The sequence below is a fragment of the Theropithecus gelada genome, chromosome 3, assembly GCF_003255815.1.
Source record: "Theropithecus gelada isolate Dixy chromosome 3, Tgel_1.0, whole genome shotgun sequence".
In the NCBI taxonomy this organism is placed as follows: domain Eukaryota; kingdom Metazoa; phylum Chordata; class Mammalia; order Primates; family Cercopithecidae; genus Theropithecus; species Theropithecus gelada.
The window spans coordinates 127,728,075-127,742,320 of NC_037670.1; the positions used below are offsets into that span (position 1 = coordinate 127,728,075).

Below are 14,246 nucleotides of genomic sequence, written 5' to 3' on the forward strand. Positions count from 1 at the left end.
CTGTGGCCACAACGTTATAAATAAAGGATATTTAACTCTGTGCTTTGAGGGTGGTAAAATGACACTGTATGATTACAAAACGTACGTCTGGATTTAGAATCCTCCTGGTGATCCTGTTTCCAGGACAGCAGCCCCAAGTGTGGTGATAGGGCCCCAGCAGCAACCCATAGCTGTCTCCTCCCATTTCAGCTACAAAGTCAGGGTAGAACTGTACATCAAACAGAGGGTCACGGTACATAAGGCCATCCTGGATTGGCAGGGCATAGATTTACTTGGGGTGTAAAGTACAATCCCTAATGAGTTACAAGAGAAACATAACAAAAGGTGAGATAGCAATTTGCTCCATGCCCAGGAACTATTGCCTATAGAGCTTTCTGAGAGAGTTATCCAACAGAGAAGAAATCAGAGCTGGCCAGGGAAGGAAGCCAGTCCCTCCTGAGGAGGGCCACTGCAGGAAACAAATAATAAGGTAAGCTTATTATCAGAAACAGCAGCCTGGGAGACCAGGGGCATGGGGGATTCTGGCTCTTTTGATGGAAGGATCCTTTTCTGTTGAAGACAATTATTTTCATCACCCTTAATTGCATTTTTTGTGCATCTCTAACTAGGGGAGTGCCTCGAATATTTAAATCCACACAATATATATGGCTTAAGCTCCTGGAGCTTTACTTTTATACAGTGGTAAGTAATTTAAACCATTGTTTTCTTATCAACACAAATAGATGTATTATAAAATTGAATGCAAAACTCAAAAAATATTTTTATAATAAAAAATAAATTTGACAGTTAAAGGGAGTCATAAAGATGCTGTCCCTAAGCTTTCTAGAATTCTGGGAAACCATTACCCTGGGAAACATGGAAAAGTCTTTAAAGGGAATCTAGGAAACAGAATTAGTAACCCAAAGCAGGAGAGGCAAGCTGTGTCATTTACTTCATAACTGGGGCTTGCCTGCCTTCTTTCCCTCGCAAGGGTGCTCAGAACCTTTTGCTGTACTCCAAGTCAAAACAGGAACTCTGTGCCTAGCCCCAGTGAGAGAAGAGGTTTTGAAACTGTTAGAGATATATTTTGTTTTGTTTTGCCTGTTAAAAGGTACTAATGCCATACAGACAAGACTGAAAAAAAGAAAAAGTTTGAAGGTATTGGTTTCCTTGTGAGCTACACCAGCCAGTTGTTTTCATAGCTAGAACTTTTTCTATAATTTGGATCAGACACCTATACTCTTCATTTCTTTTTTAAATTTTTTATTTTATTATACTTTAAGTTCTGGGATACATGTGCAGAACGTGCAGGTCTGTTACATAGGTATACACGTGCCATGGTGGTTTGCTGCACCCATCAACCCGTCATCTACATTAGGCGTTTCTCCTAATGCAATCCCTCCTCATGCCCCCCACCCATGGACAGGCCCCAGTGTGTGATGTTCCCCTCCTTGTGTCCATGTGTTCTCATTGTTCAACTCCCACTTGCGAGTGAGAACATGCGGTGTTTGGTTTTCTGTTCCTGTGTTAGTTTGCTGAGAATGATGGTTTCCAGCTTCATCCATGTCCCTGCGAAGGACAGGAACTCATCCTTTTTTATGGCTGCATAGTACTCCATGGTATATATGTGCCACATTTTCTTTATTTAGTCTAGCATTGATGGGCATTTGGGTTGGTTCCAAGTCTTTGCTATTGTGAATAGTGCTACAATAAACACACGTGGATGTGTCTTTATAGTAGAATGATTTATAATCCTTTGGGTATATACCCAGTAATGGGATTGCTGGGTCAAATGGTATTTCTAGTTCTAAATCCTTGAGGAATTGCCACACTGTCTTCCACAATGGTTGAACTAATTTACACTCCCACCAACAGTGTAAAAGCATTCCTATTTCTCCACACCCTCTCCAGCATCTGTTGTTTCCTGACTTTTTAATGACCACCATTCTAACTGGCATGAGATGGTATCCCATTATGGTTTTGATGTGCATTTCTCTAATTACCAGTGATGATGAGTTTTTTTTCATATGTTTGTTGGCTGCATAAATGTCTTCTTTTGAAAAGTGTCTATTCATATCCTTTGCCCACTTTTTGATGGGGTTATTTCTTTCTTGTAAATTTGTTTAAGTTCCTTGTAGATTCTGGATATTAGCCCTCTGTCAGATGGACAGGTTGCAAAAATTTTCTCCCATTCTGTAGGCTGCCTGTTCACTCTGCTGATAGCTTCTTTTGCTGTGCAGAAGCTCTTTAGTTTAATTAGATTCCATTTGTCAATTTTGGCTTTTGTTGCCATTGCTTTTTTTGTTTTAGTCATGAAGTCTTTGCCCATGCCAGTGTCCTGAATGGTACTGTCTAGGTTTTCTTCCAGGGTTTTTATGGTTGTAGGTCTTAACGTTTAAGTCTTTAATCCATCTTGAGTTAATTTTTGTATAAGGTGTAAAAAAGGGGTTCAGTTTCAGTTTTCTGCATATGGCTAGTCAGTTTTCCCAACACCATTTACTAAATAGGGAATCATTTCCCCATTGCTTGTTTTTGTCAGGTTTCTCAAAGATCAGATGGTTGTAGATGTGTGGCATTATTTCTGAGGCCTCTGTTCTGTTCCACAGGTCTATATATCTGTTTTGGTACCAGTACCATGCTGTTTTGGTTACTGTAGCCTTGCAGTATAGTTTGAAGTCAGGTAGCGTGATGCCTCCAGCTTTGTTCTTTTTGCTTAGGATTGTCTTGGCTATGCGGGCCTTTTTTTGGTCCCATATGAAATTTAAAGTAGTGTTTTCTAATTCTGTGAAGAAAGTCAATAGCAGCTTGATGGGGATAGCATTGAATGTATAAATTACTTTGGGCAGTATGACTATTTTCACAATATTGATTCTTCCTATCCATGAGCATGGAATGTTTTTCCATTTGTTTGTGTCCTCTCTGATTTATAGTTCTCCTTGAAGAGGTCCTTCACATCCCTTGTAAGTTGGATTCCTAGGTATTTTATTCTGTTTGTAGCAATTGTGAATGGGAGTTCACTCATGATTTGGCTGTTTATTTTTGGTGTATAGGAATACTTGTGATTTTTGCACATTGATTTTGTATCCCGAGACTTTGCTGAAGTTGCTTATCAGCTTAAGGAGGCTTTGGGCTGAGATGATGGGTTTTTCTAAATATACAATAATGTCACCTGCAAACAGAGACAATTTGACTTCCTCTCTTCCTATTTGAATACCCTTTATTTCTTTCTCTTGCCTGATTGTCCTGGCCAGAAGTTCCAATACTATGTTGAATAGTAGTAGTGAGAGAGGGCATCCTTATCTCATGCTGGTTTTGAAAGGGAATGCTTCCAGTTTTTGTCTATTCAGTGTAATATTGGCTGTGGGTTTGTCATAAATAGTTCTTATTATTTTGATATGTTCCATCAATACCTCATTTGAGAGTTTTTAGCTCGAAGGCTGTTGAATTTTCTCAAAGGCCTTTTCTGCATCTATTGACATAATCATGTGGTTTTTGTCATTGGTTTTGTTTATGTGATGGGCTATGTTTATTGATTTGCGTATGTTGAACAAGCCTTGCATCCCAGGGATGAACCTGACTTGATCATGGTGGATAAGCTTTTTAATGTGCTCCTGGATTCAGTCTGCCAGTATTTTTTTGAGGATTTTTGCATTGATGTTCATCAGGGATGTTGGCCTGAAATTTTCTTTTTTTTGTTGTTGTGTCTCTGCCAGGTGTTGGTATCAGGATGATGTTGGCCTCATAAAATGAGTTAAGGAGGATTCCCTCTTTTTCTATTGTTTGGAGTAGTTTCAGAAGGAATGGTACCAGCTCCTCTTTGTACTCTGGTAGAATTCGGCTGTGAATTCGTCTGGTCCTGGAGTTTTTTTTTTTTTTGGTTGGTAGGCTATTAATCGCTGCCTCAATTTCAGAACTTGTTATTGGTCTATTCAGGGATTCAACTTCTTTCTGGTTTAGTCTTGGGAGGGTATATGTGTCCAAGAATTTATCCATTTCTTCTAGATTTTCTAGTTAATTTATATAGAGGTGTTTATAGTATTCTCTGATGGTAGGTAGTTTTTTTTGTTGTTGTTATTGAGACGGAGTCTCATTCTCACTCAGTTGTCCGGGCTGGAGTACAGTGGTTTGATCTTGGCTCACTGCAACTTCTGCCTCCCAGGTCAAGCGATTCTTCTGCCTCAACCTTCCTAGTAGCTGGGACTACAGGCGTGGGACACCATGTCCAGCTAATTTTTTTTATTTTTAATACAGAGGGGGTTTCTCCATGTTGGCCAATATGGTCTTGATCTCTTGACCTTGTGATTCACCTGCCTCAGTCTCCCAAAGTGCTGGGATTACAGGCGTGAGCCACTGTGCCTGGCCAGTAGTTTGTATTTCTGTGGGATCAGTGGTGATATCCCCTTTCTCATTTTTTATTGTGTCTATTTGATGCTTCTGTCTTTTCTTCTTTATTAGTCTGGCTAATGGTCTATTTTGTTAATCTTTTCAGAAAACCAGCTCCTGGATTCATTGATTTTTTTGAAGGGTTTTTCTTGTCTCTACCTCTTTCAGTTCTGCTCTGATCTTAGTTATCACTTGTCTTCTGCTAGCTTTTGGATTTGTTTGCTCTTGCTTCTCTAGTTATTTAAATTGTGATGTTAGGGTGTCGCTTTTAGATTTTCCCACTTTCTCCTGTGGGCATTTAGTGCTATAAATTTCCCTCTAACCGCTGCATTAGCTGTGCCCCAGAGATTCTGGTATGTTGTGTCTTTGTTCTCATTGGTTTCAAATAACTTATTTATTTCTGCCTTAATACTGTTATTTACCCAGTAGTCATTCAGGAGCAGGCCCCTTTTTTTCAGTTTCCATGTAGTTGTGCAGTTTTGAGTGAGTTTCTTAATCATGAGTTCTAATTTGACTGCACTGTGGTCTGAGAGACTGTTATGATTTCTGTTCTTTTGCATTTGCTGAGGAGTGTTTTACTTCCAATCATGAGGTCAATATTAGAATAAGTGTGATGTGGTGCTGAGAAGAATGTATATTCTGTTGATTTGGGGTGCAGAGTTCTGCAGATGTCTATTAAGTTTGCTTGGTCCAGAGCTGAATCGAAGTCCTTAATATGCTTGTTAATTTTCTGTGTCACTGACGTGTCTAATATTGACAGTGGGGTGTTAAAGTCTCCCACTATTATTGTGTGGGAGTCTAAGTCTCTTTGTAGGTCTCTAAGGACTTTGCTTTATGAATCTGGGTGCTCCTGTATTGGGTGCATATATATTTAGGATAGTTAGCTCTTCTTGCTGCATTGATCTCTTTATCATTATATAATGCCCTTCTTTGTCTTTTTTTGATCTTTGTTGGTTTAAAGTCTGTTTTATCAGAGACTAGAATTGCAACCCTCTGTTTTCTTTGTTTTTTTTTTGTTTTGTTTTTTGCTTTTCATTTGCTTGGTAAATCTTCCACCATCCCTTTATTTTGAGCCTATGTGTGTCTTTGTACACGAGATGAGTCTCCTGAATACAGCACACTGATGGGTTTTGACTCTTTATCCAATTTGCCAGTCTGTGTCTTTTTTTTTTTTTTTTTTTTTTTTTTTGAGACGGAGTCTCGCTCTGTAGCCCAGGCTGGAGTGCAGTGGCCGGATCTCAGCTCACTGCAAGCTCCGCCTCCCGGGTTCACACCATTCTCCGGCCTCAGCCTCCTGAGTAGCTGGGACTACAGGCGCCCGCCACCTCGCCCGGCTATTTTTTGTATTTCTTAGTAGAGACGGGGTTTCACCGTGTTAGCCAGGATGGTCTCGATCTCCTGACCTCGTGATCCGCCCATCTCAGCCTCCCAAAGTGCTGGGATTACAGGCTTGAGCCACCGCGCCCGGCCCAGTCCGTGTCTTTCAATTGGGGCATTTAGCCCATTTACATTTAAGGTTAACATTGTTATGTGTGGGCCAGGTGTGGTGACTCATGCCTGCAATCCTAGCACTTTGGGAGGCTGAGGCGGGCGGATCACCTGAGGTCAGGAGTTCGAGACCAGCGTGGCCAACATTGTGAAACTCCATCTCTACTAACAATACAAAAATTAGCCGGGCGTGGTTGCAGGCACCTGTAATCCCAGCTACTTAGGAGGCTGAGGTAGGAGAATTGCTTGAACCCAGGAAGTGGAGGTTGCAGTGAACTGAAATCGCGCCATTGCACTCCACCCTGGGGAACAAGAGCAAGACTTTGTTTAAAAAAAAAAAAAAATTGTTATGTGTGAATTTGATCCTGTCATTATGATGCTAGCTGGTTATTTTGCCCATTAGTTGATGCAGTTTCTTCACAGTATCGACGGTTTTTACATTTTGGTATGTTTTTGCAGTGGCTGGTACCGGTTGTTCCTTTCTATATTTAGTGCTTCCTCAGGAGCTCTTGTAAGGCAGGCCTGGTGGTGACAAAACCTCTCAGCATTTGCTTGTCTGTGAAAGATTTTATTTCTCCTTCGCTTATGAAGCTTAGTTTGGCTGGATATGAAATTCTGGGTTGAAAACTCTTTTCTTTATGAATGTTGAATTTTGGCCTTCACTCTCTTCTAGCTTGGAGGGTTTCTGCAGAGAGATCTGCTGTTAGTCTGATGGGCTTCCCTTTGTGGGTAACCCGACCTTTCTCTCTGGCTGCCCTTAACATTTTTTTCTTCATTTCAACCTTGGTGAATCTGATGATTATGTGTCTTGGGGTTGCTCTTCGTGAGGAGCATCTTTGTGATGTTCTCTGCATTTCGTGAATTTGAATGCTGGCCTGTCTTGCTAGGTTGGGGAAGTTCTCCTGGATAATGTCCTGAAGAATGTTTTCCAACTTGGTTCCATTCTCCCCGTCACTTTCAGGTACACCAATCAAACGTAGGTTTGGTCTTTTCACATAGTCCCATATTTCTTGGAGGCTTTGTTCATTCCTTTTCATTCTTTTTTTTCCTCAAATTTTGTCTTCAAGCTTTATTTCATTAAGTTGATCTTCAATCTCTGATATCCTTTCTTCTGCTTGATTGATTTGGCTATTGATACTTGTGTATGCTTCATGAAATTCTTGTGCTGTGTTTTTCAGCTCCATTAGGTCATTTATGTTCTTTTCTAAACTGGTTATTCTAGTTAGCAATTCCTGTAACCTTTTTTCAAGGTTCTTAGCTTCCTTCTATTGGGTTAAAATATGTTCCTTTAGCTCGGAGAAGTTTGTTATTACCCACCTTCTGAAGCCTACTTCTATGCATTCATCAAACTCATTCTCCATCCAGTTTTGTTCCCTTGCTGGCGAGGAGTTGTGATCCTTTGAAGAAGAGGCATTCTGGCTTTTGGAATTTTCAGTTTTTTGCACTGGTTGTTCCTCATCTTCATGGATTTATCTACCTTTGGTCTTTGCTGTTGGTGACCTTTAGATAGGGTTTTTGTGTGGACGTCCTTTTTGTTGATATTGATGCTATTCCTTTCTGTTTGTTAGTTTTCCTTCTGACAGGCTCCTCTGCTGCAGGTGTGCTGGAGTTTGATGAGGTCCACTCCAGACCCTGTTTGCCTGGGTATCACCAGTGAAGGCTCAGAACAGCAAAGATTGCTGCCTGTTCCTTCCTCCAAAAGTTTTGTCCCAGAGGGGCACCCGCCAGATGCTAGCCAGAGGTCTCCTGTATGAGGTGTCTTTGGCCCCTACTGGGAGGCATCTCCCAGTTAGGAGTTACGGGGATCAGGGACCCACTTGAAAAGGCAGTCTGTCCTTAGCAGAGCTTGAATGCTGTGCTGGGAGATCTGGTGCTCTCTTCAGAGATGGCAGATAGGAATGTTTAAGTTTGCTGAAGCGGCGACCACAGCTTCCCCTTCCCCCAGGTTCTCTGTCCCAGGGAGATGGGAGTTTTACCTATAAGCCCCTGATTGTGGCTGCTGCCTTTCTTTCAGAGATGCCCTGTCCAGAGAGGAGGAACCTAGAGAAGCAGTCTGGCTACAACAGCTTTGCTGAGCTATGGTGGGATCCGCCCAGTTGGACCTTCCAGGTGGCTTTGTTTACACTGTGAGGTGAAAACTGCCTACTCAAGTCAGTAATGGCAGGTGCCCCTCCCCCTAGCAAGTTTGAGCATCCCAGGTCGACTTCAGACGGCTGTGCTGGCAGCGAGAATTTCAAGCCAATGGAGCTTAGCTTTCTGGGCTCTGTGGGAGTGGGATCCGCTGGAGCTAGACCACTTGGCTCCCTGGCTTTAGCCCCCTTTTCAGGGGAGTGAACGGTTCTGTCTCACTGGTGTTCCAGGCACCACTGGGGTATGAAAAAAACTCCTGTAGCTAGCTCAGTGTCTGCCCAAACAGCTGCCCAGTTTTGTACTTGAAATCCAAGGGAATCTTGGTGGTGTAGGCACCCAGGGGAATCTCCTAGTCTGTGCATTGTGAAGACCATGAGAAAAGCATAGTGTCTGGGCCAGAATGCACTGTTCCTCACAGTACAGTCCCTCACAGCTTCCCTTGGCTAAGGGAGGGAGTTCCCCGACTCCTTGTGCTTCCTGGGTGAGGTGATGCCCCACCCTGCTTCATTTTGCCCTCCGTGGGCTGCACCCATTGTCTAACCAGTCCCAATGAGGTGAATCAGGTACCTCAGTTGGAAATGCAGAAATCACCTGCCTTCTGTGTTGATCTCGCTGGGAACTGCAGACCAGAGTTGTTCCTATTCGGCCATCTTGCCAGCCCTTTACCCCCAAACATACTCTTCGTTTCTTTTGAGACAGAATCTTGCTCTGTCACCCAGGCTGGAGTGCGAGGTGCGATTTTGGCTCACTGCAACCTCTGCCTCCCAGGTTCAAGCAATTCTCATGCCTCAGTCTCCCAAGTAGCTGGGTTTACAAGTGCATTTCACCACACCTGGCTAATTTTTTGTATTTTTAGTAGAGACAGGGTTTCACCATGTTGGCCAGGCTGGCCTCGAACTCCTGGCCTCAAGTGATCTGCCTGCCTTGGCCTCCCAAAGTGCTGGGATTACAGGTGTGGAGCCACCACACCCAGCCTACTCTTCATTTCTTCTCCTTGTAGCTCCCACACATGTGCAAACAAGTCCCAGGATGCCAAGGGCACTCTATGGGACACTCTGGATATTAAAAGGTCCCCAGTGAAACAGTGACATCTATTGGGCACTGTGCAAACTTCTAGTTGGCAGTAGTTCACAGTTTGAATACTGTGTTCCTTTCAATAATGCCGTATCTTTGCAAAGCTAGGTGTTCAGTGGTTGCTGTGATGAAAAAGCAGGAACCACATACATATTCATGTGAACAGGAAATGAGGGTAGCAGTGCCCTTTTTGATTCTGAGATTTGAGGATCTATGCAGTTTCCATCAGGCATATGCATTCCATGATTAAATAATTGTGGTTACTTAACATAATAAAATATTTTTATTCCAATTTATGTGCATATTTTTAAAAACTATGAAGTTGTTAATCATAAATATTATTAAAGTGTTTGGAACTAACTACTTAATAAATGGAACTGTGAGGTATTTCTTTTGGCTTAGGAGTGTCAAGGGATGGAGAAAGTTTGGGAACCTTTGCTTTGTCAAAACGGAAATGGATTTTTTTTTTGGTTACTAAAGTAATATGTGCTCATTATAAAAGAATTAGCCAACAAAAATTTGAGGAGAAAATCTTCCATAACCCCATCACTTATAATTAATGTTAAAATTTTCATGTATAGTCTTACATATAATTTAAAAAATCATCTGTGTCTATGTTTTAAGGCTTTTTCTTTTTACTTTCTTGTCAATGAATTTGTCAAATTTCTTCGACAAATTGTAACCTTCTTTTGGCAGAATTGAGAGCAAAAAATTTCTTTCATCCACTTCAAAATCCCTTACAGAAATAAGTAAATGCAGTCGTAGAAGCTGAATAGGTCATTGACCCAAGGTGACTTACCGCAAAGAACTCTAAAGGAATAGGCGCCGGCAATTTCTCTTTAAATCTCTCATTAAACTCCTTGCCACCCAACAGCAAACCAAAAACCATCAGCCCGACGCCTAGGGAACACACGTTGAGGTTTTTAACATTCTGCAACACAGCAACTGTACTCTGTAACACAGTGAACGCTGGATGTTTACATCAAGAAATTGCCCCTGAGAGAGACAGAGACTGTCTAGTGCGCTAATTCACATCAGCCATTCCACTGGGTATTTCTAGTTAAAAGTTCTCAGGCTGAAATCTCTCTTTGTAGCTTCCACCAATTAGGGGGTATTTTTACCCAGTCTACAACTTTACAGTTGTTACTCTTTTTTTTTTTAAAATAGTTGTTATTCTTTTTTTTTTTTTGGAGACACAGTCTTGCTCTGCTGCCCAGGCTGGAGTGCAGTGGCATGATTTTGGCTCACTGCAACCTCTGCCTCCCAAGTTCAAGTGATTCTCCTGCCTCAGCCTCCTGAGTAGCTGGGATTATCGGTGCCTGCTGCCACGCCCAGTTAATTTTTGTATTTTTAGTAGACATGGGGTTTCAACATGTTGGTCAGGCTGGTCTCGAACTCCTGACCTCAAGTCATCCGCCCACCTCGACCTCCCAAAGTGCTGGGATTACAGGTGTGAGCCACTGTACCCAGCCTTATAGTTATTCCTATCAAACAATTATTCTTATCATATGCTGATGTCTCAATGTAATATTATAAAATTCAGAAAAGGAACCCTGAAGCTGAGTCCTGAGCACTTGGAAAGAATTAAGGGTTGATAGCAAAGTACTCCAAAGGTAAATACATAGAAAAGCTTTTAGGAGCTCAAAGAAGGAGAAAGTATTGTTAGCAGGACTTTGAAGTCAAGAGTGCTGATGTCTGGGAAACGAACCTAGGAGAACTAGAGAAGAAATCCACTTAATTATATCCCAGGGTTACCAACCGGGCACCTCAAATATAGTCAATTCTCATTTGAAACCCAATAAAGTAGACTTCCTGCTCAGCCCAGGCCATGCACCCTTTCCTATCGATGCCTAGAGTACTCAGTATGTTTATTTCCTTTGTGACAAGGCATTTCGAGAAGTCTCAGAGTAAGAAGTACGGTAACAGCTATTATGGGAGACTAAGAATTTTGTTATTTAGAGAATATTCCTAAAGTCTGATTCCATTTTAACCAATGACTCAATCTAAATGTCACTTCCTCAAAGTGCCTTTCCTAGACCCCTAATCTCAAGGTCTCCCTATTTAACTTTCAGAGCAGCTGGTACTTCTCCTTCATAGTACGCAACACAAATTGTAATTGATTACACATGTGTGCAATTAAAGGTTTACTATCTTCCCACTGGACTGAAAGTTCCAGAGGGAAAGGCCTGTATCTTCTCAGCTCACAGCTGCATCTTGGCACCCAGTGCCTAGCACATAAATACCTACAAAGACTACAGGCCTCTTTCCAAGGACAGCTTTAACAGCATCTCAGAGGTTTTGATATGTAGTACTTCTATCAATTAATGCTAATTATTTCCTAATTCCCTCTTTATTCATGGGTCATTTAGAAATGTTTTTTGGTTTCTAAATATGTGGGAGTTTTAAAGCTATGTTTAGTTTTTGATTTTTAATTATATTGCACTGTGTGAAAAAACATTGAATTTTTAGAATTGGTGATCAGTTTCACATGATCAATTTCAACATGATCAGTTAGTACCATTGTTCCTTAAGTGCTTGCAAATAATTTATATTTTCTCTGAGTTTGGTAAGGGGTCTATGTAACTAAAAGATTTATGTTAGTTAAATCTTTTACAGCCTTATTTTTTTTTGCCGGTTTGAATTAGCAGTTGGTTTTTTTTTGAGACGGAGTCTCACTCTGTCGCCCAGGATGGAGTGCAGTGGCACGATCTCGGCTCACTACAAGCTCCGCCTCCTAGGTTCATGCCATTCTCCTGCCTCAGCCTCCTGAGTAGCTGGGACCACAGGCGCCTGCCATAACACCAGCTAATTTTTTTGTATTTTTAGTAGTGATGGGGTTTCACCGTGTTAGCCAGGATGGTCTTGATCTCCTGACCTCGTGATCTGCCCATCTCGGCCTCCCAAAGTGCTGGGATTACAGGCGTGAGCCACGCACCCAGCCTGAATTAGCAGTTTTTGAGAGAGAGAGAGATGTTCTCCCCTCATGCCTTTAAATTATTTGTTAGTTTCCAAAAAGACTATGATTTGGTTGTAAGAAAAAGCTCTCTCTTCACCTAATTAGAGTGATGGTGTAGTCACCAAATAAAGACCTAGCGAAAAATTCCTTGTGAAGTGGGCAGTATCACATATTAATAATAGAGATTTTAAGGTTTAGTCCTCTTTGTAACACTCTTTTCAGAAAACCTTAGAATAAATGAATTTTTCCTTTTTTATGGAAATTACTGGAGAAAAACAAAAATGAGTCTTGAAAGTAAAAAGAGATACAGAAGAGAAGTGGGGGAAATAAAGAAGAAAAAACAAGTACCAGAATGTCAGAGAGTTGCTTACTTACATACACCACTGAAAAGATTCCACTGTACCGCTTTGTTTTAACTCCAAACAGATATTTTAACATGGAGGTGAAGACATGCACAGCTGCTGCAGTGGTAAACCCACGGACCAGAGGCTCTGTGAGATATATGGCCACAAATCCAAACCTACAGACACCTAGGCAAAACTATTTTTTTTTAATGACAAAGAAACAAATGAATCACATGATAGGTCAGGAAGTTAAGACCCACAGCAAATATACAAGTTCTTTCTTGACCATTTTCTTTTTTTTTTTGAGATGGAGTCTCGCTGTGTCACCCAGGCAGTGGCACGGTCTCGGCTCACTGCAACCTCCGCCTCCCGGGTTCAAGTGATTCTCCTGCCTCAGGCTCCTGAGTAGCTGGGACTACAGGTGCATGCCACCACACCCAGCTAATTTTTGTATTTTTAGTAGAGACGGGGTTTCACTATGTTGGCCAGGCTGGTCTTGAACTCCTGACCTTGTGATCCACCTGCCTCAGCCTCTCAAAGTGCTGGGATTAAAGGTGTGAGCCACTGCGCCCAGCCTCTGGACCATTTTCTAATACTGCAAACTTGTACATGAAGTGGGTAAGTAGCTAACAAATCAATCACTGGTTATACAGAAAACAGAGGAAAGTCTGGAGTGTCTTGGTGTCCCACAGTGCACTGGCCACACTAATGCCTTCCCTGTCTCTCATGGAGCTGGGGGCATGCTTCATCATGTAGACTAAAGTGCATGATCATGATCATTGGCTGTTCCCTCCAAGCAGAGAGGAATATCCTCTCCCAGCACTAATCAATCCTGCTGTGTCAAACTTGTCTTGCTTTTGGGATCTTTAAAGCATCCACCTGAAGCTTGCTTGCTGGTCACTCATAGTTGTGAATAAGGCATGCAGTTGGTCTGCAGTTACTCCCGGAGCTTTGGGGTTTCTCCAGCAGACCCCGCCCACCGTGTAGGAAGACCAGCTAAGAGCTCTCAATAGATACCTGTTAGGTTAACAAATGAGACAGTCCATTTCCCCATCTTTGAGCCTTACCTGAATGATTCCTGAAAGTAAGGTCACAGACATGGCGACTTTCACTCTCAAGGCATCTCTGGCCTCTGTGCCATTGGTTGCATTTACTCCTCCTGGAATGACTATATCATCTGGTACCAATCGAACAGCCACACCACCAATCATCAGGCTAATAACAGCAAAAGGACCTGAAATAATGAAGCATGAAGATCCCTGTTCAGGGTTCAACGACACTATCTAATTCAGAGTATCTGATAGGGTTTTTGCCAGTACACCAAGAGACAAAGTTGAGGTCAAGAAGTCATGCTTGAAAGAAGGCTATGCTCCTTTCTTCAGTGTCCTGCCTCTGGTGTGTGGGCAACCGTGTGTGTGTGCATGCGCATGTGTGTGCATGCAGACTGTATTTTCCAAAAATAGACATAGCAATATCTTCCATCCACCTACTCTTCTTGATATTTCCCCATCAAGAGGTGGAGTCTAATTTCTCCTTGAATCTGGGTTGGTTTTGACTTGTTAGTAAACAAAAGAATGCAGCAGAAGTGAAGCTGTGTGACTTCCGAGGCTTGGTAATAAAAGGGCTGCAACTTCCACCTTCTGCTGAAGCCGAGTCACCATGTGTAAAAAAGCTCTAACTAGGCCAAGTGGAGAATTCCTGGGACTGCATGGAGAAAGGAAGGCAGGGAAGAGGGAAGAGGGGGAGGAAAAAGGGAGAGAGGAAGAATTATCCAGACCAGGTCTTCCTAAGTCCTGACCTGTAGGCACTATGGAAGATACAAACATGATTGTTGTTGTAAAGCTGCTACATTTTGAGGGTATTTGTTACCAAACAGTAGATATCTGGAAAGT

General features: G+C 42.1%; 1 protein-coding gene across 5 annotated transcripts in view; it reads right to left on the reverse strand.

Moving 5' to 3' along the window:
- Window positions 1–14,246, reverse strand: part of SLC26A5 (solute carrier family 26 member 5) — a 92,133-nt gene that overhangs the window by 46,121 nt on the left and 31,766 nt on the right. For all 5 annotated transcript variants that reach the window (XR_003118593.1, XM_025379638.1, XM_025379637.1 and 2 more), the window contains exons 6-8: window positions 13,422–13,588; window positions 12,386–12,550; window positions 9,854–10,006 (exon numbers count right to left, since the gene is read on the reverse strand). Coding sequence is in view for 4 of the 5 variants with exons in the window: in XM_025379638.1 (XP_025235423.1) it covers window positions 9,854–10,006; window positions 12,386–12,550; window positions 13,422–13,588 (485 nt within the window). In the remaining variant the exon portion in view is untranslated. The remainder of the gene's footprint in view (window positions 1–9,853; window positions 10,007–12,385; window positions 12,551–13,421; window positions 13,589–14,246) is intronic.